The 25,686-nt window shown below is 27.7% G+C and overlaps 1 protein-coding gene and 1 pseudogene across 2 annotated transcripts; both read left to right on the top strand.

Moving 5' to 3' along the window:
• The first annotated feature begins 1,386 nt into the window (after positions 1-1,386).
• Positions 1,387-24,924, top strand: LOC111635796 (unconventional myosin-XVIIIa-like). Of its 2 annotated transcripts, none has more exons than XM_023380865.1 (13): positions 1,387-1,569; positions 2,205-2,328; positions 4,626-4,721; positions 6,640-6,852; positions 8,677-8,928; positions 9,003-9,116; positions 11,876-11,992; positions 16,023-16,106; positions 22,880-23,017; positions 23,095-23,280; positions 23,346-23,482; positions 23,560-23,727; positions 24,072-24,924. In XM_023380865.1, exons 1-13 carry the CDS (start codon positions 1,481-1,483, stop codon positions 24,163-24,165), a joined length of 1,812 nt encoding a protein of 603 aa, XP_023236633.1. In that variant the 5' UTR covers positions 1,387-1,480; the 3' UTR covers positions 24,166-24,924. The 2 variants fall into 2 exon arrangements, with proteins under 2 accessions (XP_023236633.1, XP_023236634.1); XM_023380866.1 differs by having other exon boundaries at positions 1,388-1,569; positions 23,560-23,723.
• On the top strand, positions 2,756-4,619 carry LOC111635797 (annotated as a pseudogene).
• Positions 24,925-25,686: the final 762 nt, after the last annotated feature.

A 25,686-nucleotide genomic window follows, 5' to 3' on the forward strand; every position in this document is an offset into this window, starting at 1 on the left:
TTTTGAATTTGGCAAAGAAAATTATATATTAAACAGAGAAAATACTTAAAATTCTTATCAGTTAAGTGTAAAAAAGTGCTGAGAAGATCTCAGAATCTTATATTAATAAGTCTTTTGTGTCGATTCGACAGAATTTTTAATCTATTTGACAAAATGTAATTTTACTCTTTTAAAAATCTAATATATATATTTTTTTCTTATCGATTTTCAAATTCTTTAATTTGAAAACTGAATCCGCAGATATAGTTTTTTGTTAAGCACTTTTTAAATATGTATGATAATTGGCACATCTGGACCCTCTAATATACTGCAGCCCGTTTAAAAGGGGAAAAAGATGTTTTCAGGTTAAAAAAACTGCTATTAATCAAGCAATAACATAGTTTATTTTGTATGAAACAAACAATTATTAGCTTACTTAGTTCCTTGTTACCGAACACTTATACTATCTCTGCTTCGTAAACAAGCTTAAGTTTTATTTTATGCAAAAATTTAAAATAAATACATAAATAAAATTTTATAAACACAGTAGTTAAGTACTATTTATTTATTGATGTGATTTTCTAAAATTTAAATAGGCCACTGTGGAATTTAGTGACCGAGTGGATAGTCACTGAACAGTAGGTTCGCTCCTCTCTCCAACAGGCTTTCCTCTTGGAATCTCACGTGTTTAACATCTAAATATGGGCCAGTTTCCCATTTTAAAATAATCCTTCCAGAACTGCCCCCCTATAGAGTAGTTATCGAAGAGTTTAACAGGTTCCAGTCACTTCCCACTAATTACATACAGCAATCTGGATGAAATCTGTTAAATAAGATCCTATTAGTCCCACAGGACGGAAAGAGATTGGTTTAGATAGGATACGTCAAGGCAAAATGGAAGATCTGAAAAGAATGTTACCTCCGAGAAAACTTTTTGTGGGAAATTGGGTCCTATTTGGGTGTTAAGCATATGAAGAAAACTAAAAAAACTCTACGTGGCCCATCGGAAAGACGTCAATCCACGGTAAAGAGGGCAAGAAGGAGGGAGAGAGGAGATAGACAGTAGAGAAAGATAGGATCCCTCTAAACGGCGTACGTACGGCAACAGTACCCTCTATGNAATTTTGATAAAAATTTTAAAGTAATATTCTTTCATTTCGATTCCAAGCAAGAAATTTTTTTACATCAAAAATTTAAGTACAAAATAAGAGTTTAATAATATGGAATTTTTTGTCTTTTTTGCGTTAAAATACATAGACACTGATCAATTCGTTTTTTTTTTAATTTAAATTAATACTTCATTACAGCTGGAAAATAAAAGAGCAGATAATTATAAGCATTAATAAATTTTTTATTTTGTGTTCTTATGCAAGATTATAACTTGCAGAATAGAAAGATAACAATTTTACAATAAATGCACTTTTAATATTTGCAGTTTGCAGAAGTTTTAGAGGATCTGGAAGAAGAAAAAAGAGTGTCAAGTCAATGGAAAAGAAAAGCAATGAAAGCCAATAGTGAAATTCAGGATCAGAGATTAATGCTAGAGGAACAAATGGCAAGAAATGCTGAATTAGAAAAAAAACAAAGAAAGTAAATATCGAAAAATATTACTTATTAAGTTCGTAATAAATTTTGGTAATTAATGGATGAAGTAATTAATTTCTATCAATATATTAAGATATTATAAATTATGCAATATAATCTGTAAAATTTATATTATAAAAATATTCTTCTTGGATTATATTGGCTTATAAGAAAGACAATAGAATTCAAAAAACTAATTTCATGTGTTAAATAATTCAAACATAAATTTCTCAAACAAATATTTTTCTTTTACTTGATAACATCCATCGTTTGGTTATTATTCCTTTACTTCATAAATATACCATTTTTTAATGAATATATCTGCAAACTGTAGGACATTCTGGTGTCTATGTTGCATATGTAATCTTTAAATAACAACATATTTTTAGAGAAAGACAATGTGTTAACAATAAAAATTCAAAATTTAATAAATAATCTTGCTTTTAGTTTAGTTTCGAGGCTAAAAAACAAGAAAATAAAATATTCTAAACAATATAACATTATATAAAATTTTGGATAATTTCATTTCACTTTACATTGCATTGTTTATTATCACGATTAATATTTTTATTTTCTCCTTATTCTTCTCCTTATTCTATCTGTAATTTTACAAAATATTAATGAATTGTTTTTTTTTACAGATTTGATGTAGAATTAAGTAATCGACAAGAAGAAATTATAAAAGAACACTTTTTAAGGGAAAAGGTTGAAAGAGAGAAGGACATGCTCCAACGTGAAAAATATTCGTTAGAACAAGAATTGCATGTATGTAATAAAAGATAATAATAAAAATTAAAATAATAAAACCAATATTTTGAATTTAACATACCATATTTACTTGCATATAAGATGTCCTCGCATACAGGACGAAGTATGACTTTAAAGATCAAAATAAAGAAAATTAGATTTATTAATACAAATTTAATTTTATTTCATTTAATCACAAGTAAAATATTAAATGAATGTAAATGCACACATTGTCCTGCAAAAATTACTGTCATTTTAAACTTTAAGGAAAAATCCTGTAAAATTGACAACATAGTTTGTTCATTTAAAGCTGGACAATCGAGAATTTTTTTTTTTCCAATTCTTACCAGTCAAATCCACTCTCCATCAATTACACTTATGAATTTCTTTGAATTCTGATTTCCAAATAATCATCTGTTTTCATATGGGAATGGATTAAAACTTATATCATGCTTCTATGTGATTTTGGAATTTCAATCTGGAATTCAATTCAAAAGCTTTGCTTTTCCTATTGCTATTCATCTTTACTCCTGACAATATATTGGGTCTACTGGAAAGTTCTGTCTGTTTCAGTTACAACAAATTTCAGCAACCATGCACATATTCATTTGATGCATATTTGTCTCTCTCTTTTTATCACTGAATGTATACAAACTGACCTAGCAAATGAACTAAAACAAAGATGATTCATGTTAGTATTAAGTGAGATGCGATCGTATACACATGGCTACTGATAAAGTTCATTTATGCCACTGTATTTTGTACGAATTCCAACAAGGAAGAAATGTTGCAGAAGCATGTAGAAATTTATTGAAAGTGTTTGGTGAAGGTACAGTTTCTGATAGAACATGCAGAAGATAATTTGAAAAATTTCAAATAGGTGATTTTGACCTTTCTGATAAGCCATGCTCTGGGCGACCATCTTTGATCGACAACGATACTGTCAAGATCATGTTAGAGCAAAATCCTTTTTGACAACATCGGAGATTGCGGAAAAGCTTGACTCAGCTCAACAAACCATTTCAAATCATATTTGGAAATTAGGATTGGTGTGGAAATATTCGAGATGGGTGCCACATGAGTTAAGTGAGAAGAATCTGAATGATCGAGTCATCATGTGTACATCTATGCTTGCATGGAACAAAATTGAACCCTTCTTGGACTGGATGATAACTGGGGATGAAAAGTGGATTACCTATGAAAACATCATAAGGAAAAGGGCATATTGTGAATCCGGAAAACCTGCCCCTCCACCTCTAAACCAAAGTTGAGCCTGAATAAGAGAATGTTGTGTATATGGTGGGACATTCGAGGACTAATACATTTTGAGCTGTTAAAACCGAACGAAAAGCAAAATTCGGAGAGGTACTGTCAGCAATTGGATAATTTAAAAACAGCACTCCAAGAAAACAGGCTGGTGATGTTCAATAGGAAGGACATCATACTGCTTCATGATAATGCCAGGTCACATACTGCTTTGGGGACTCGTCAGAAACTTGCAGAGCTAGGCTAGGAAATTCTGTCACATCTACCATACTCCCTGGACCTAGCACCCTCCGATTATCACTTGTTTTTGTCCTTACAAAATTTTTTGCAGGGCAAAAAATTCAAAAACGAAGACGATATCAGACAAGCACTGGTTCAATTTTTCACCTCTAGGGATAAGGCATTTTTTTAAAAATGGGATATACAAATTACCATCATGCTGGCAAGAAGTCATAAATAATGATGGAAATTATATTATTCAATACAGTTTATTCAAGGTATGAAAAATTTATTATTTTGTTTTATTCTAAAAACGGACAGAACTTTCCAGTAGACCTAATACAAGAACGATTTAGACGAGCCAGACGTCTTTAAATACAAGAGGGTAAGCATCCAATAAAAAATACAAATACACAGTTCACAAAAATTATTTGCAAAAACATGAAGAATCTTTTCCTTGTGCGTATGGGATGACCTAGGAATTTGAAGCTGTGATAAATGAATAAAAACCTCATCTTATATTCGAGTAAATATGGTATGTAGTAGACTCCCTGATTTTATGATCTAATTGATTCATGGGATATCATCTGTAAGCAGGTCATCATACTTCCTGTAAGTACAATATTTTAAATTGAATTTATGTTCCAAGAAATGTAGTTTGAACTATGACAGAAATGGCCAACAAAGAAACATAGCATTTTGTGTAGACATAATAGAAAATTTGTAATAGTTGCACATTTTTTTACCCTACTTTTATAGTCATAAAATGGGGGACTCTATTGTATTTTACATAAATTTATTTTGAAATTATAATATCGTTTTCTTTCTAGTCAACTAGATTAGATATGGAAATGCAATCTGAAAAAATTATAATGTTAAATAAAGAATTAGAAGAACTTGCTGGAAGTACTAGTGGAGAGGAAGAAGTAAGTTTATATTTACTATAACTTAAAATGTTAGTCAAGATTTTCTTTATATTTGTATGCATTACATTAAATAGTTTAAGTAATATGCATATGCTGTATACATTCACAATTTTTATTAAAGACATCTCATGATCTACGAGATAAATATAACTAATATAAGAAAATAGGAAAATGATTTTAAAATGATATAGTCATTCTGTTAGAAAATATTATGATATTATCATCATATTTTAAATAAGTTAATTTAATTATATTTTAATTGATTTAATTACTTATTTGGAACATATGTCAAGATTAATGAGATATTTTGTAAGTTAGAATTAAAAAAAAGTATATTTAAGAATTGAATGAATTGTAATGTACAAAGTTTTATTTTAAAATGTTCTATGTGAATTAATATTGAAATCAGGAATGATATTATATCTACTATCTAATGCAATAGGAATTATTTTGGGAAGATTTTGATTCCTGTTATATTGAAAGAATGTTGGATATTAATTGTGTCTTGGTTTCTGTTTCTGAATATTTGTTTAAAAATAAGTTTTTGATTGACTATCATCTTAAAAGTCATAAAATCATAAAATTAATCAAAAGGATACACTACAGTAATCTGTAATTAGTTTTATAGTGGTTATACAGAATCATAAAATACTACAATTCCACATTCACTATTCAATATTTCTGCATAATATGTAGTGTGAAATGGGACAAAAGTTCAAAGTACAAAGAAAATTACATTAGTGACTTTTTAAAGAATTTTTATTTTTTTTGAATGATAATATTGTTATCGAGATATTAATGTCTTAAATGAGAAATTTATAAAATTTCAAAAATTGATAAATTTTCTGCTATCATTATTCTATTAAAACCAGATTTTTTATTTAATTTGTTAATTGTCTAATCTATTAAGTAATGATTTCATATACATAATTTAAATCAGATTATCATTACCAATTCTGGAACATAATGGCATTAATGGTAATCAGCAGAGATCTATTATGGATCAGGTGTACTGTAATAGATAAAATTGCAATTATCCTTAGTGCCTGTGGCTTTCTTTTTAAAATTGAAATTAAATCTGTATAAAAGTATATATTAAAGCAGACATGGCCAACATACGACCCACGGGCTGGATGTGGCCCATGTAATGGATTCATGTGGCCCACGATTAATCTTTCAATATTAGCTACTCAAGTGAGAATAGAAAAAAAAAGGTCAACAACTCGCTGTCCAGTTAGAGTTAACCCTCCATTACAAATCTCTTAAGTACAGCATAGAACGTTGATAAAGCATGATAATGTGAAAAATGTATCTGTAATCTCTATGTACAATTTAGTCTCTATGGGGTGACACCACCTCAAAATCTTCCTAGGGCAGCCTCTGATTTGGCCTGGGGGCAAAAACTGTTGGCCACCCCTGCATTAAAGTATATTATTGCAGTGGGAAAAAAAGAATTTGAATTCTATCTCATTTCTATTTTTTCTGATATAAAGCAAATATTGATATGAAAGAACATACTAAATAAATTACAGAAGCCATATATTTATTGCAATAAAATATTTTTTAAGACAAAAGTCTTGTCATCAGATTGAACATTTTTCTAAAGAAATAATGAATATATATTCAAATCAAATTTAGCATTTTGTATTCAATTTCAATTACATTTTTATCATAATAAATATATTTCTATAATTTATTTAGCATATTTTTTTGTCTTGATGATGATCAATGAATTAATAGTTAAGATTATATAAGATATCCTAAGTTTACAGATTTATAAAAATTAAGTATATATGATTTTATTATTATTTGTGTGTATGTATGTGAATTTTATATTTCTTTTACATAAATGTAAATTGATAGAAGAAGATTTTTAGAATAATTAACAATAATTTAAAAACAACAATTTTGTAATCAGATAACACAGCTGAAAAGGGCCAAGCAGGAATTGGAAAGGAAGTTTAAAGATCAAGAAGAAGAATTAGAAGAACTTGCAGGTCAAGTACAATTATTAGAACAATCCAAATTAAGATTAGAAATGTCTCTTGAAAAATCAAGACAAGAACTTAGAAGAGAGTTATCTGTAAAAGATGAAGAAATAGAAGAAGTAAGGGCAGCTGCCCAAAAGAAGGTAAGAAAGTTTAAAATTAATCATACGAAAATAATTTACAAATTTAGATTAAATTTTCTTACTATAACCAAATAGCTTATATGACAATAGTGGAAACTCTTGTGAATTAGCATGTACTGTAGTGGTGACAGTAATTCACTCAAACTTGTGACATCTAGCAGTTTGAGGAGAAAAACACTGCAGACTATGTAAAGTCTAACAAAACTTGCAAAAGTGCAACAAAATAAATATTTTATCATCTTTTTTTCTATATTTTATTATCCTAAAACTTGAATTATAATTTTATTTAGTAGGAAATGTGGATGGATAGTGATTTAAAGGAAGGAATAATATCAATAAAACAAATCAAATGCAATAAGAGTAAGATTTTTTAAATTAAAATCTGAGGTTTTAATTTCATTTTATTAAATTGAAACAATTTTTTAAAATAAAACATTTTTACATTAAATTAAAACACATTGAACACCAAAATGTATTATGTGCACAGTTTGATCATATAGGTCATGGATAATACAGTTATTAAATATGTGAAATCTTTAATTTAGCATTTTTCGTTCTCAGAAAACTTTCAGATGAATCATTATTTTTTGTCACATATGTTTTAATAAGAACTTTGAAATATTTATCTGCCAATAATTTAATACAATTGTCACAAACACATTTAATATTTGCATTCTTTAAGAAATAATTAATTAACTTAGTTTTAATTCCATATGGGCTCTGTAACAAAAATGTATTAAAATTGTTTTGAAATATTTATGAAGATAATCTTTTTCCATAAAATGGTCAGAAAACACAACGTAATTTCTATTTAAATATTCTGGCCCTTTTGTTTTCAAAATCTTGTCTAAATTGTATCTTCTGCTCTTAAATACCCATTGAGTGCATCTGAAAATCAAATCAATCTAGTTGCTTATTAATTTACTTACACTTGTTTGTTTTTAGGGAATCTATACGACTTGTGATCACTTTGTATCTTATAATTAAAGCAGCCATACATAGCACAAATAACTCCTCTTCTAGCCACTCTAATTATTGTGAGATATAAAAATGTTCAAAACTTTGTATTAATACCCAAAAACGTCTCCTTATACACGAAGTACTGTACAAATGGATTGAAGTGTAGTTATCTCCTCAAACCACTAGATGGAGGGCAGAAGCTTGTCACCAGTTTTCAGCAGAAGTTTCCACTATTGTCGTAATAAACTATTTGCTATAACTATTGATAATTTAGAAAGTTTTTTTTATATACAAAAAAACTATCAATTAATGTTTTCAAATAATGAATTGTATGGATTGAATATGTTCTTAATAATCAACATCTAGTTTATACAGATCATTGTAAAAGCTATATTAAATTTTTTACATTTATTTCACATTCATATTTATTTTTTTTATTTATATTTAGATTTTTATCTATGAAATGTTTATTACTCTCATTAACTACAAGCATATATGAGTTAAAAATAATATGACTTTTTGTCAGTTGAGCCACATTGTCACTAAAGCATTGAATACATGAACTTAATTATCTATTTTTGTGGTTATTTTCAATTTTTTAATAACATATAAAACCAAAATAATAACTAAGATTTAGTGCTAGATTAATAATAAACTGTAGAATTAATAAATAATCCTAACTATTTTCCCACAGACCAACCTGAAAAATAAAACTAATTCTTAACTCTCCTGGATAAGTTTGAAAGTACTTGGGAATTAAGAATCAGAATTTTTTTCAGGATGGTCTCTGGAAAGTAGTTAGGATTACTTATAAAAGTTTGTTTTGAGAGAGACTTATGGTTAATAAATAAATTTTATAAACAGGTTAAAAATCTTGAATCTCAATTGGAATCAGAACAAGAAGAACGCCATCAAGTATTGAAACAGAAACATGAATTAGAAAGAAAAATAGTTGAATTATCTGACCAACCTCCACCTCATGATCCTGAAGTGGAGCGACGTCTTCGACGGGATCTAAAACGTACAAAGGCTCTGCTTCAAGATGCACAAATGATGTTAGAACGTGTGCGTGAGGGCCAAGCTGGTAAATCAATAATACGCCAATTAAAGAACCAAGTAAGTACATTAAAATTTAAATTAAATAATTTTGAAACAAATTCAAAACTTAAGTTTAAATATTAATAACACAGTTAGAAGATGCAGAATTTGCCAAAACAGCTGCTATAAAAGCAAGACAGGGAGCAGAAATGGAATTGCAAGATTTACAATCTCAATTGGAAGAAGTGACAAGAACAAAGTGTGAGGTAAATAAATTTTTTTATTAATTAAATAGAAATTATTCTAATAAACACACTCAAGAAAACCTTTTAAATATGCAGCATTAACATTCTAACATTTTTGGTCATATTTAATGACCTTTATCAAAAATAAATGGAAAAAAGAAAAAAATCAAACTCCTAACTAAATTGTTCATATTAGAATAATTTCTAATATGAACAATTTGCCATTAGTGTATTATATGATGGTGATCAATTGTGCTTATACTCATTTTTTATCTCAGGTTCCATTATATTTAAATTTTAAATTTGTATATTCTATTTAATGTTTATATTTTTTATTCTTTTACATTTCAAACTTTGTATTTGATAGTTCATTAACTGAAGAATGCCAGTTAATTTGGTTGATAGTTAATAAGTTAATAATTTTGTTAATAAGTTGTGAATTTTTGACTACAAGTGTCATTTCTTCCAGTTTTTTTTAATCATTTTTGATACTCATTACATTAACCTTCCATCTCAGTATTCCCCAGTTGCTTTCATTAAACTGTGATATTTTTAATAATTGTACTTGATAGTAACCTGTACTACTGCTACATATGATGGAAAAAAATCATGATGATAAATTTTTTCACTCATTTTCTGGACTGTGTGGTGAATCCTTATTGCACATTCTACAACAGACAATACTTTTTACAATTGAAAATACTTCAAAAATAAAGATTTTAGTGAGTTATGTTTGCATATTCCTATTTATTACTCTATATGGAAATATTTTTTGTCTTGTTTTATATCCATTTTTTAAATATACTCTATAAGTAGATAAATCTGATGAGTGCCACAAAGCAACCATTTACTATGTCATAAATATTTATTGCATAGTAAACTATTGCTTTCTGTAGTAAATAATAAATGAGTTTTGTATAGTAAATAGTTATGTTTTGTGGTTAATGCTAATGCATTACATAATATGATGAGAATATGTAAATTGTGATTGCTCTGTAATCCTCTTCACTATAGTGTTGAAATATACAAATTATAGTGACAGTTTATTGGTTGCAAAGACAATATCTTACTCACTAACAGTTGATGGTAATTAAGTTGAGAGAGCCATTTGTAGCAGTAGACCAAATTACAAGATTATCAAGTCATTTTACTCATATTGGCATTGTTAATAAATGTTCCATTGGGTAAAATCTTGAATAATTGGAGAGAAGAGATGTAGGACTGGCCATTGGGATAAAATTGTCTATTTACAAGTGACTTAAAAATTGAATTAATAACTGGAAATTTCCTGGGAATAAAGCATTTTATTTTTCTTCAACCAAATAATTTAAATGTTGGGGTATAATCTAAAGAAGGAAAAATAATGAAAGTATGATTTAATTTATTTCTTTTATACTATACAGTATTTACTTTTGCAGTATTTGAACATTCCTTAATTTTATTATTGATTATTTTAAAAGCATGACCAAACTTTAGTAGAAACAGATTAAGAGCACTAAAAAGATCTCACAGTTCTTAATCTGGTATGATATCTTTAATAATAGTAATAAAAAAAATTGATATATGCCATATTTTCCGTAAGCACTTTCCAAAAGTCTGTCATGGAAACTATTTTTACCTAATAAGTTGATAATCAAATCTGGATAGGCCTTAGGAGTTGCATGATAAAAATCCAAATGGCTTTATTTTGATAGTGATCCTTAGACTTATCAAAATGAAATACTTACATACATTTATAAGTTGTTATACAATAAAAACAAATTAAAATAATTTAAATGTACAAAACCAATAGTTGTTAGCCAGAAGCAAACCATTTTTTTATATTTATCTGCTTTATTTGTTACCTAGTCCTTAATGGTCTGTAGTTATTTGCATCATTTGTTTCTTTTTTTTTATCTCTGAATGAATCCTTATTTGATAATTTCATTCAAGTTTATCTTAAAATTTTTTAGAAAACTACAATGACCATTTTTATTAATGTTATCTCATTAATAATTTGTTCATATTCATCAATCTAATATTAAGAACTCTTGTTAGAATAGTTAAAACAGTCTATCTCAATAATAGTTGTTTTTCTAGACTTGACATTAGAATTTCATTTCTCAGTTCTTTAAAAATATATATAAATTTTTTCTAAATAATAATTGCTAAATTGTGGATCCATCTTATAATTTGTAAATATGAGAATTTTATTTATAAAATATACTGTTGTTATTCCATTATTATTATTTTTTATAAGCACTGCACACACAACCAATATCCAGCAAGAAAATACAGAACTACATAAAAACAAACATTTTGATCTGTGTTGAACGATCATCAGGCTAATTGTTTTACCAGCTGCATTCAAACTCCAAAGGTGAAACATATTTGCTTTCATGTAGTTTTATATTTTCTTGCTGGATTTTGGTTCTGTGTGTAGTGCTCATTTATGTATACCCAGTTTGAATGGTTGAATTATTTTTTATAATTTTATAAATATAAACACACAAATATAGAAAATTTTATATATAGTCAGCAGCTTGAGTAATAAAATAAATGATATATTGCCATTCCATTCCACCATAGCATACTAATTTTCATGGAAACTGAATTTAAAAATTTAATATTTGTGACTAAATCTTCTCAAACAAGTATAATAATTTTCATAGAAACCTTAAATTTAGAATTTTTAAAATATCTTAAATCAATATTTTTGTTAGGGGAAATTACAAGCAGAAAGATGTATTTCATTATATTACAGTACATTTAAATTTTAAAAAGTTACATATTTTCTTTAGGTTGAGAGCAGATCTCTTCAGTTGTCTCGAGAGAAAAATGCTCTACAAACTCAGTTAGAAGAAATGGAAGAAGAACTTGCAGAAGTCATGAAAAAATATAAAGCAGTTGTACAACAAGTAAGATTATTTAAGAAAAATTCTATTATAGTTAGAATTATAATATAATATTATTGACTGATAGTATTATTCTATATTAATTTCATATTTAGAAACATCATTTAGTTATTTAAATATTAAAAGTCAAATCAGAATATCAAATGGCTGTTTTAAAAAGGCCAAAAGTACTTGTTTTAAAAAATTAGTGCTAGATAGTAAATGTTTCAATTATTTAGAATTTATTAAATGAATTTTTTTGTTAGTAACTAAATTTTTAAATAAAATATTTTAAAAAGTAGTGAATATTTTATAATTTTAACAGATTAAAATAAAAATTATTTTATTTCATTTTATGGTGTAATGTATTTTCTTATTGCATGTAATCATCCTATTTTGGTTATATCTATAGTATTTATTTTATATTACTCAGATTTTTTAATTACCCTAATGTGGTTTGCATGGTATTTTGGATTTGTAGATATTGTCTGTGATGCATATTAGTTCTTATTGTTTTTTTATTTCAACCACCATGTTTTATTTCTCCTTATTTGAAAATATAAAGTTTTATTTTAGTGTGTAAATCTTTAATTTTATTTTAAAAGAATAAATCTTAAAAGTGATATGAAATTTTATAAATGGAAACTATATCTTGTTGTTTATTATATTTATATATAGTTTTGTTATTTATATGAATAATAATTTAAATATTGGGATAATCATGTTGTACTTTATATCTAATTATATGAAAATCATTTCCAATATTTAATATGCAAGTAATATTATATTAAAAGCATGGTGGTCAGATGAAATCAATAAGAACTAATGCTCAGATCTTACAAAAAAGACTAGTAACATCCTATAATAATATCCAAAGTTCAAATTATCAATTATACAGTGTGAATTACTAATAAATACAATACTCTTGATGAAAATTAAGATATATTAAAAAGAATTCTTTATTTTTCTAATAGAATACTAGAATGATAATTAGATAAATAATTATGGTCACTGAAATATAAATACTTCAGTATTTACAATTTGTTTGTTTGCCAAAGATTGGTAAATTGCCCATCTTGAATAATTAAAATTTCTGACCAGTTCACTGACTAAAAGAAAAATCTAAATTAAAATTTGTAAATTCTTACCTAATTGATCACTTGAAATGAAGTTTTTCATTTTTTAGTTTAACAATAATTAAAATTGAGATATTTTCATTGATAGTTTAGTCCTCAACTTGCATTCTGTTTCAGTTTTTCTATTAATTAGTTAATAAATTTTGTAAAAATGAATGACCAAGAATTTTTCATTTTGTAAATTAATTATTTTTTATTTGAAAATCTTACAACTATGGAGATTCAAACAAAAATATTAATATATGCTGATGACAAAAGAAAATAGTATTATTAGTATGTCTAATTAGGTCTAATTATATCTGTAGGTGTTTCATAAAAAAAATTTCCTTTATGTGAAAATTTTGCATTATCAAAGTATGAAATAACAGAATTTCTTTATTGTTTTTTATTTTACTATTAGCTGGAAGCTTATCAAACAGTGTTAGACAGTAACTAATATGTTAAAATAATTTTTAAAAAATTAAAAAGTATTCTTCAAAACTTTAATATTGCTAAAATGATCAAAGTGCTAGAATCAATAGAAGACAACTGAAAGATAATAGACAAATAAGACTAATGTCACCAATAATTGTTATTTTAATACTATAAAAAAATAAATAAAACTTACTCAGATTAAAACAGAAAACTCAATTCAGAAAGCTAGATCTAAATCTGTGATGTTTAGAGCTGTTCTATTCAGATTTCTGCCATGGTCAATTACTTGTCTAAAGATAAGAATGACAATGAGGATAATGTTTAGATAATATGCTATTTAAAAACCAACTCATAATATTCAAAATTGCACTATCAGTTTATACAAAAATATTACTCTTTTATTTATTCATGGAAATATTAAACAGAATTGCTCAGTAGGAAAAACAGAAATTATCAAATGAAAACTAAATGTAGTTACTGGAACCACAATACTTTATTTATCATATTGTTATGTGATATTTGTCTTATTTTTGTTCATAAAATATAAGGCAATGTCACAGACAACGAGAGCCTCCCAGTTGTAACAATTAGAAAACAGAATATGTTAATAATATGGCTGTATATGGAGGAAATGTACTCTTTCAGTGTTAAATTTATTTATTTGATGAATTGATCACATGCAAGTACTTCCAACATTTCAAAATGTCATCCTAAGGTGAAGAAAGAATATACAAAATTCTTTGTATTTTCAAAGTTTGACTTTTGTGTATTCTTTGCTTGAGGATGTCATTTTGAAATGTCAAAAGTCCTTGTCTGTGATCAATTCATCAGATAAATTAATTTAACACTGAATGACAGTACATTTTCTCCATATACTATATTTGGCATTGTATATGAGTATAAAGTTTTTATTAGTGACTAAGTATATTTGTACATAATATTACAATGAATTTTAACTGATTAAAAAGTTAAGAGTTTATGTTGTGATTTCATAAACCAGACTGTTTTATGTATTAAAACATGCTTGCATTAAAATATTTAAGTGATATCTACATCATTTTTCAATATATTATTTCACAGTATGAGTGGCGAATGAATATAAGTTTTACAAATAAAAGAGAGCATATATTAAATATAATTGATTAAATTGTTTTGCAAAAAGGAATTATTTTTAAACAACAACAAAACATAAGATATAATTAAGTTATAATAAAAAATTAATAAGGCAAGTTTTATATTTATTATTAAACTAAAATTAAATTTAAATAGTAAAAATTGAAATATACTGAATTTACTGACTTTGAATTTCTAGAGATATGAAATAAATTTAAGACAGTCATCAGCTGTAACTTAATCCATTTCTTACAGGTACAGCTTAGCACAATAAGACATATGATGATGATACTTTTAGTCTTCATTAATTTGTGTTATTAATGATATGTTTATATAGTTTTTGAGGCAGATCAAACAGGCTTATTTGGGTAGAACAGTTACAAGAATAATCAAAACAATCTGTGACACTGATCAATATAGCAAGTAAACTAACAATATTAATGAAATTTATAGATCATATTGACTAAATAGATAGATGTGTAGAGTTATGCATTGAAATCAAAGATCAGTGGTAGATAAGCAAAATAAGTATAACATTGTCTTTTTTGTTACTGTTATATATCCAGAGCCAAATAGAATATATGTAAACATAGACATAAGGAATTAAAGAGTTTAATTAATAAATTAAACATTTAATATTTCTGAAAGATAACGAGATATAAATTGATAAGGTTCGTACAGCAGAATGGGTGAAATTGATTTGTAAAAGTGAACATTAATCACATTGTTTAATAGTATAATTTTAAACGTTTGCATCAAAAGAAGAAAGTTCCTAAATCCAAATATTACAATCAATATCTGTTACTAATGCATGAAAAACTTTTATTGCTGGACAAATTAACTAACAATTATTTATATAATGGCTGATTTCAAATTAATCAATGATTAGCAGATTATATTTTGATGATAGTACAGTTCTATCTTTTATGTAGAAATTGAAAATATGGAGATTTTCAATTTTTACATGATATTGATATGACATGATACGATATGATATTTAAATTAATATGCTTCTGTTGTTTATGTTGCAAGTTACCAAACTTTGAAGATATTTAATTTTAGTGCATTTGTCTTGCATTTTCCACAAGCTTATGCTAAAATATGCAAAATTTTATGGGCTAAATACACTATTGATCATATCTAACCATCAATAAGAGTATTGTATTTATTAATTATCAATATTTACTCATAAAAAATAGCTATTTGGCTTTTAACTTGCATTTTAATGAAATAATAATGTAAAAATTGAAGGTAGAATATTTAATAAGAGTATTGTATTTATTAACAGTCAATATTTTACTCATTTATTAAAAATAGGAGCTATTTGGCTTTTAACTTGCATTTTAATCAAATTATAATGTAAAAGTTGAAGGTAGAATATTCCTCTCTAGATGTCCTCAGATCAGAAGCTATTGACAGACCAGCATGAACAAATTACTGAACTGGAAGCTGAGAAACAGACACTTAAAGAACAGGTAGGCTCTGAGAGAAAAAAAATTATTGTTAGGGAAAGTTTTTATCATAACTTAAGTCTAAATTTGAAAAGGAAAATTGTCAATTTAATAAGATCAATTTTATTCTAGAAAAGTATGATTTATACAGCATACACATTCTGTAGTCTGGTTAAATTCAGAACTTCCCATGAAAAAGAAAATTAGTTTTAAATTATTGATTATTAATAATTAGTATTATGAAAGTACATTCTTGAAAACATACAATAAACAGTATATTCTGTATATGTAAGTCTGTCATAATATATTTTTCCATGAATATAGTAAACTAGATGAACTAGAAAATCAATACAGGTCTAAATTGTTTATCATTATATTATAATCAGTATTTTGGTTAAATTCAGAACTTCCCATGAAAAAGAAAATTAGTTTTAAATTATTGATTATTAATAATTAGTTATGAAAGTACATTCTTGAAAACATACAATAAACAGTATATTCTGTATATGTAAGTCTGTCATAATATATTTTTCCATGAATATAGTAAACTAGATGAACTAGAAAATCAATACAGGTCTAAATTGTTTATCATTATATTATAATCAGTATTTGTGTATTAAAATTAATATTAAATAAGAAATGAAATCTTTAATTTTATCTCTTCTTTTTCATTCAAATACTATATTATATCAATATACTAAATATTATANTTGGAAATGATGATAAATATATTAATTGATATTTATCTATTTTTTTTTTACGTAATGACATTTTTTTTAATGTTATATATATTGATGTATTTGTCAGCAGTTTATTAATTACATTTTAATAAATTATTGTAAGTGATATTAGAAGATATATTCACTTTCTACTATATGTAATCAGATCAGAATTGCATATAATTAACTGAATAAAGTTAACATAAATAAAAATTGGTGTCTCACCTTATCTTAATATTTTAAAATTTACTCTGATTTACTTTAATTTGTCAAATGTAGACAATAATAAATAACAAAATCTTCTGTACTGTAATAGATGATAATATAAACTAGTCAATCTACTGTACATACTAAAGAATTTTTTAATTATTATGTATATTGTTACTAATTTGTGTAACTTAATATTATAGGGTATATCACATATTTGAGACCATAAATAATTTGTTTAATAACTAACGTATAATATATCTGACCATTATACTAACTTTTTAATGTAGGGATATTTTGTATAATGTACTATCTGTAATCTACATACAAAAAAAGTTGCATATATAATGGTCTGAGATATCGATTTATCATCATCATTTAAATTTACAACGTAAAGTAGTAGTCATTCAAGTATATTTTTTTTATTATTGAATTTAATATTGAAAATTCTGATCATAAAGCAAATATTAGTCAAACAATACAAATCTATGAACAATAGTTGCAGATTTACATTTTTACTGTTTAAAATAATAAAAAGAACTGCAAATCATATAATTGGAAAAATTTACATTTCCAATAATCAACACACTTTTACTGGACATTTTCTATGTAACTCATCACAAATCTTAATATTTCACTGTTAGGATTGAAAGGCAGATGGAAAATATTTTATATGTATACAATGATGGATATTATATTATTGCTGTAACAGCATGATTCCAAAATTACTATAGAAAACTTTTTTTGTTTACTTTTTGGCAACTTGGAATTTGTGACAATAGAATTCTTTTTACAAGCATTCCTCATGATGAGTTTTGAAGCTGGAAAGTGCTTAGCATTTTTGAGTTTACATTTGGCTTTTTTCTCCCTCTGTTAAAGTAATTTTAATTTTGTTTTCTCATTTATGGAATTATTTTAATGTAAAGTTAAGTATTAGAAAAACTATGTGCAAATTTGTTAATTGATGACTTTCGCATTGAATAATTGCTTCTGCAAATTTTGATAATTTTTCTTTTGATCCTCTCTTAGAAATCTATTTTTTTTAATGCATTTTTGTACAGACTTGTTCCATTGTGTTTTACAAAATATTTGCAAATTTAAAAAATTTCTCTCAAATGACAAAGAAAGTAATTTTTAGTAAAGCAATCTGTAATGAAACAATTTTAAGTGATATATTTCAAGAGACAATACAGTAATTATATTTCAAAAAAACACTGAAAGTAGATGAGAAATAATAATATTTTTCAAAATATTCCTGCATATAAAGTAACTTACTGGGCAGTAACCAATTAAATAGTAACAACACTGCTTAGCCAGTTGCAAGTCATTTAGATCACATAAATTAATAAAATAATTTAATTATTAAGAATATTATTTCCAAAATGGACGTAATTGAATGTGAAGTTAAATGTCTTGTTGGTTTCTGATGATGGATTGGTCTGTAGGCAGTGATGTCACAGATTTGTTTGCTAAAATAAACTTTTATGATCCTTCAAGAGAAATTTGTATTATTTTGCAAATTTTTCTATAAAATACAGTGGATTGATTTGTAGGAAAGAATACAACTAAAAAGAAAGAAAAATTTTCTGAATAAAAGTTGAGAGAAAGAAGAAATTCAATGACATCACAATTCCAAAACACCTCACACAGATTTTAAATAAAGGAAAAATTTTGTTTGTTTGCAAGATTTTTAATACAAATTCTTGTAACAAATCTCTACAATAAAAATTAAATGATTCTAAATTTATAGTACATAAATACATTTCATCAATAATAATTGAAACAATTTGAAGAAAACTTTCCAATAGCATGTTGTTAATTATTGGTTCTTGTATTTTAATAGAAGTTTTTAATATATATTTTTATTCTTGAAAAGAATTAATAAAAAAAAGTTAATAATTTATACACATTATATATATATATATATATACACACAACCTAAATCATTTACATTACGAAACCAATGAAAAGAAGGTTCTTGAATATAAATTTGCCATATACACACACGCACAATTAAGCGATATGTAAAATTTAAGATCCTTTTGAGTGTTTGGTGCAAATCAAATGACCCATCTTTATTTCCTCTAATAGGATCTGCATCTCTTTCAATGTTGTAATTCACTATCCAAAGTTGTAAGATGCGTCAAATTTTAGGCATTTATTTGATAAGTTGAAGAATTGCTATAGTATCAAATTTAAATAAAATAGAAAAGCATTGTATACTTGCAAACACACAGTCGTTCTACACAGTTGAATATCCGGATTTTTGCTCAGGCTTTTTGCGTATCCCAGTTTTTCTAAATCAAATCCATCTATTTCCCATTGCTTCTCAATAGACAGACCACTTTCCTCAAGAATAGACTTGTATGAATGAATAGTGTAGAATTCCTTTAACACNGAAGAAGTAGGAAGATGTCAGAACAACGGTCTTAAAATGGCATCCAAACCAAGTTGAGGTTAATAGGCCAATTACAATGCTATTAATTACTTCTGAAAAATCATGAATAAGACAGAAAAGCAATCGACATTGGATAGATTCTTTAACCCCCACAAACAGAAAAAACATGACTAATAAAAATCCAAGACCGTGTATATATGTATTTTTATTATTACATATGAATAAACGTAGTAAAAAAGTATATACTTTTTTTATCTTTGGGGATCTCCAGAACGAATTAATGAAATTCCCATAGAAACCTATGATAATCGATAATCGGTTAACGAACAATTCAGATAGCGAACAAAGTCTTGGAACGGATTATGTTCGTTAACCGATCACCCACTGTACTAACATTTAGTGATCTAAATCAGGGCTTCTTAAACTTTTTTTATTCATAACACCATTTATGATTGTGATTTTTTTCATGACCCAAAAAATATAAAATAAAGATATATATACAAATTTGCAAAAAACAATAATGGTGTACTACCACAATTCACTCTTGTGTTACAATGGAACAGAGACAACTGAATACACTGAAAAGCGGCAACACTACACTAGTTCACACTACAATCAATGTTGCTGAATCATTGTCTCGCTGCACCAGAAGTGACACAAAGTGCAATTCACGAAACCTATGACACAAAGCATGCCATTTTCAAACTCTCACAAATTATTTTCAATATTTTGCATTAACATCTCACGACCCCAAGATTTCACTAAGTGACCCCAAATGGGGTCGCGACCCATAGTTTAAGAAGCCCTGATCTAAATGATGATACTAAGCATTCTTAATCCTGGATGTCCCGCATAAAACTGGGCCACCTTAAATGACGAAGTGCTAATTATGAAGCTTCCATAATGTTTTGTGAATAAAATGGCTTTCAGTATTTCTTTGTCTAATTTGTCCTTTTTATCAGAATGAAAATTACTATAATTTACTCAATTAGCGAGCTTGCATTAGTGATTTTACGTGGGATGCATCATATATACTGTTAACCCTTTTGTCTTTGTTTCAAAGACTTCGAAAATTTCAAATTTTGGTATAAAATTATCAATCAATTGTGATTGTCAGCAAGCCAGAATACAAGTAGTTAGAATTGTGAATTTGAACTTTTAGGAAATTTTTACAAGCCATTCTTAATAGTTCTCGTCATATGGTGTTGCCTTTATTATATCATTACAATCGTTCTGAGCATCATGTCATTTAACTGTTCTTATTGTATCCTTTCTGTTTGTAGTTTTTTCACTTTGTATTGTGTAATAACCTATCAATTATCTTACATCTTCTGCAGTATGGGGTGTGTGAAAAGTTGCCGTAAAGTGAAAAATTTGTGACAACATCAAATTTATATGTATGGCAGTGTATACTAGATACATAAGTTGTATGTCCCATTTTTCACTTTGTGAACAAGTGGTAACACCATCTACCACGGACGTTCTGGTTTTTGGAAGACTTCTTTGCCGGTCTTATAATCTCTTGCGGAATCTGGCCCGCTAGATCTTTGGACCTCCAGACATTTCCAGCATTTTTCTGTAGGGGGAACTGCAGAAAAGTAAAAGTTAAAATTAAAAGTGAAGTATCATACATGAAACTTCACTTTTAATAAAACTTAAACTTTTCCACTGCAAGGCAGCTTTTCACTCATCTTGTAGTAATGTGAAAAATTTTATTCAAGAGAAAATTTGAAAATAAATATATTTAGTAATGTTTTTCATTATTCAAAGCAAGTTTCAAGTTTTCTCCTATTTCTGTATTTAACAACTACACAAAGAAAACACCAGCAATAAAAATTTTTAATAATCTAACAATAAAAGTTTATTTATTTTATAACAGGTGAAGTCCAAATGATTCGATGATCAAATATCTTTATTAAACATTTATATTCTTTGTAGGGGTACAATGCCACCAAACTTTAAAAATTATACAAGAATTTTTATTAATATTAACAAATAAAATATTTTTCAAAAGGAATAAATGAATTTTTATGAAATATGATGTAAAAAACTTTACAGGAAAATAATAGTTATCAAATATTAAATAATTAAAATTTAGTGATATTGCAATAATAATTAGGTAGGGATATCGACAAATAAATAACGAGGACATTATTATTTTTGCCTTTAATCAGGCTTTTGGAAATTCTCTTACTTGGTGGGACAATAAGTACAGTCGACCCCCCTATAACACTGTTGATTATTCCGTTTTATATGAATTCCATGTTGTACGAGTCACTTAGATTTTACAAATACGTGAGCCGTTCACAGCCGGCACACTTATTTGTAAAATCTAAGTAACTCGTACAACATGGAATTCATATAAAACGGAATAATCAACAGTGTTATAGGGGGGTCGACTGTATTGCTACTCATTTTTAAGCATTTCTAAATATTATTCTGAGCTGCTTTTATGTGTGTGTGTAATATATATATATATTTGTTTTATTGCATTCAATTTTTTATAAGTTGGTAGTTAAAAATGATTGCTTATTTTTCATATTGCATATACAATAGCTACATTGTTTTTAAAAGTATACCACTGACTCTTTCTATCCAATTATTTTGTATGAGATATTAATCAAACAATATAAAAGTAAATTGTTTGTAGTGAATCATGCTACACAATCATGTTTGGTTACATTGGATAAGTGGTATTTAAACTGTTCGGATTTTATTGTTCGTCAATAAAATTCTTCTTTATCGGAAATGACTGTATTTAAGATAAGACGTTTAGTTTAAATTGTAAATCTAATTTTGCTTATTTTAAACTAAATGGAATTTATTTAGTGAATTCTTATCTGTCTCCATATTTGATTATCCATATTTACATTAGGTAGATTGTAAAGGAAAAGACTGTTACTGCAGTTTATAACTTTAAATTTTCCTTAATAATCCACATTTCTTTAATTTAAATACAGAAAAGGAACTTACTAAGTACTCCGGCTGCTGGTTTTTCTTTAATTTTTGTGTACATGAATATATCTTGAGGAAGAAATAAAGTAAAATAAATATTAATATACAAATCACTTGGATGTACAGTACTTATATTAGTGCATCATTTGATGAGTCTATAATTTGCAGTATGATTTTGGCAACATATTATTCTCTCTTTGTTGCTTTCAATCTTTTGAAAGCAAAATGATTCTAACTTGACGTTTTTTCCAACATCAACATTTTATATACACAGTACCTCTAAAGGAATTATATAATTGCCCTATCACTGAACTATGTATTACTGTAATACATGTTAAAATTTTACACTTTACTGTCATGTTACTTGGATTCTCAAAAAAGGAAGGGGGGAAAAACTATCTTTGAAACATCACCAAATATAAAACCACACAAAAATTATTTAATTTTTATAGATATTTAAAGTAATTAACCGCACTTTCTCAATATTCCATTGTTGTTATAAATATTTCATTTGTTAGTTATCGGACCTGACAAATAAAGTAGAACAAATGAGCGGACATCCCGACGACATTCACAAGATTCATCAGCTGGAAGGCAGGATCCGCGATCTGGAGATGAGGTTAGAATTAGAACAGACCACCAGAGCCAGATTGGAGGTAAAGAGTTTTGCCGATCATGTAAAATATTAAAAATTTAGTAGCACGACGGTAATTTTAAAATACGTAAAAAACAGAGTCAGCTGCACAGACTGAAAGAACAGTGCGAAAGAACGAGGCAAGAGTGCGATTCTCTACACAATAAAGAAGTACAATCTCAGGAGTCGTCGAGAAGACTGCAGAGACAGCTGAGAGAATTACGCGAAGATTACAGCGCTCTCCAGCAGAAAGAGTCGGAAGCTTACCAAAAGCAACACGAATTAGTATGTCCGTTCTTTCGCTAATGAATTTTTTAAAACGTAATATTTAAAAATAATTTTTATATTAGGAAATGGCTTTAGAAAACACCGAAGCAGACCTCCAGGCAACGCGAGCCGATCTCAGATTGGCCTGTCAGAGAATACAAGACCTGCAACACGCCCTCGAGGACGACATAAGTTCGGAGACGGACGTCCCCGAAGACAGGTAAATGTACCGAACTCCGTCGGATAACGTTCCGGGGTCGAAGGTCGAAACCTCATCCGAATCATTTCATTTTAAAGCGGATCGGAGAGCGACGGCAGCATCGACGTGTCCTCGGTGAGAAGCCATCGTCACTACGTTCCGATTTCCCGTCGACTGAGCAGTTCGAGCAACGAGGGAAGTCTGGAAACCGCGCTCCATCTTTCTCGCACTTCGTCTTTCGACCACGATTCGGCCTTTGGCAGTAGGTATGATTTTATCTAAGCATGCCGGCCCGTTCGAGCTCGAGCATACTTATTCACTTTTTCCTGGCTTGCAACATACTATTAACAAGTAAATAACTATTACTAATATAAAAATTCGTTACGTTTAATATCAGGTAAGAGATATTAACACGCATTCTGTCTTTATTAATTGCAAAATTAATTAATTTGTAGGAAATTAAATAGGAATAACATACTAACGTCTGTTGCTTTCTTGATAAATAAGAATTAATCTGGATAGCAAACACTTTGCATTCTGTTCATATTATGGAAAAGTTGCGTAATTGTGATGGGACGAGTTAAAAAATGCTTTACCTTAATGATTACAGGATGGACAAGGAGACCGATATCGCTGAACGAAGTTTCTCTCCACTGAATGGAGAACGGACGTCTCCGGATCACAAGCAGTCGGACGTCGCATGAATACCGAGGTGCTAACAAGTTAGGAAAACAGTCCGTCCCTTGGCGACAATTTTTACTTTCTCAAATAACGTAGGTAACTACTTTTGAGCGTTTCAGTTTAACGGATATACCGACAGGACGGTCACAAACCAACCAAAGATACTTCCAAATAATAACACGCGCCCATGCAAGATTCTCTGTATTTCGGGGCGGTTAGAAATAATCCGCAAGTAATTTTAACCGGTCAAAATATTTAAAACACGATATTTTTGGCATCGTCTACGTTATCCATCATCCGTTAATAAAGTAATGTACATTAGGAATCGACCGGCGGAAAATTTGTTTTCGTTACGAAAGTCCGAATTTTTAATCGTCGTTTTTTACCGGGCCAAAACACGAGACCGGACCATTCGACTAATTTTCTATGGCACCACGCTTTCCTTTTTTTTGTATCGATTACGGATATCCGTCGTCGACTGGTACTTAAGGGAAATCGAGCGGCCGTAACCACTCTCAAGGTGCTTCCTCTGGTAGTTTAAGAAACAAAATTATTATATAAAAAACTAGTCATCTCTTTCGAGTGTGTAATATGTATAATTAAAAATTCCAAAAATGTCAAATATAAATGTCAATCTTTCTATATTTTTCTTGGGTTGTTTGTTATACTGCTTTGATCTGCAATAAGCCTTATTACCATGTGTACGAGTCAGTTATTTGTAAAATGACTTATTGTGATTAATAAGATCTTTATAAATCATTATTTAATAAATACAATTTTGCAGATTTCATTTAAACTGCAAAACAAAATAATTATTATCTAAAATTTTTGTAGGATAAAATTTTATTAAATATAAATTTTCCTTATAAACAACTTATCTAGACTCTTCATTTGTCTTTCCGTGAAGAAACACACACCCGTTACCCTACGACTTATCCGCATTATCTCGTCTAAAAAACCACGATAAAATTACTAAAATCTATCCGTTATCTTTTGCCATTCGTTTAAACATTACGATTTCTTTTAATTACGTAATGTCTACACCTTTAAGAGTTATCAAAAGTCTTTGTAAAAACTTTGGCTACATATTTAAGCAAATGAATGTATTCGATATCGGTACATATCAGAATTTATCGAGTAAAAAATTAGATAATTGTTGTAAAATGGAATGGAAGTTACGGTCTTTTTAAAGTAAGACAAACGTAATTTAAACACCGATCGTAATGCGACAAAGCTCATTTAACTGTAGAGGACTGTTTTCTGTATTTTTTATGAAGAGAGATTTGTAACATAAACCAGTTCTTAGAATAATGCGACCGAATAGAATATTTACTGTAATTTAACAAGTTTATGGATATATTTAGGCATTCTTACTAAATAATTCCATACGATCCAGGCACCGCATGGCCTGGCGGTGGCACGTCTCGATTATACGCATCTAATTTAAAAGAGACCAAACAAAATTTGTAATTATCGACCTTGGTGCTTCTCCGACGGGTAAGATATTTAAAAAGGCCCCCCGCCGTCCGGCCTTTTTTCTCCTC

This window comes from Centruroides sculpturatus, unplaced genomic scaffold (genome assembly GCF_000671375.1).
Source record: "Centruroides sculpturatus isolate CEXI.00-Female unplaced genomic scaffold, Cexi_2.0 scaffold989, whole genome shotgun sequence".
Lineage (NCBI taxonomy): Eukaryota > Metazoa > Arthropoda > Arachnida > Scorpiones > Buthidae > Centruroides > Centruroides sculpturatus.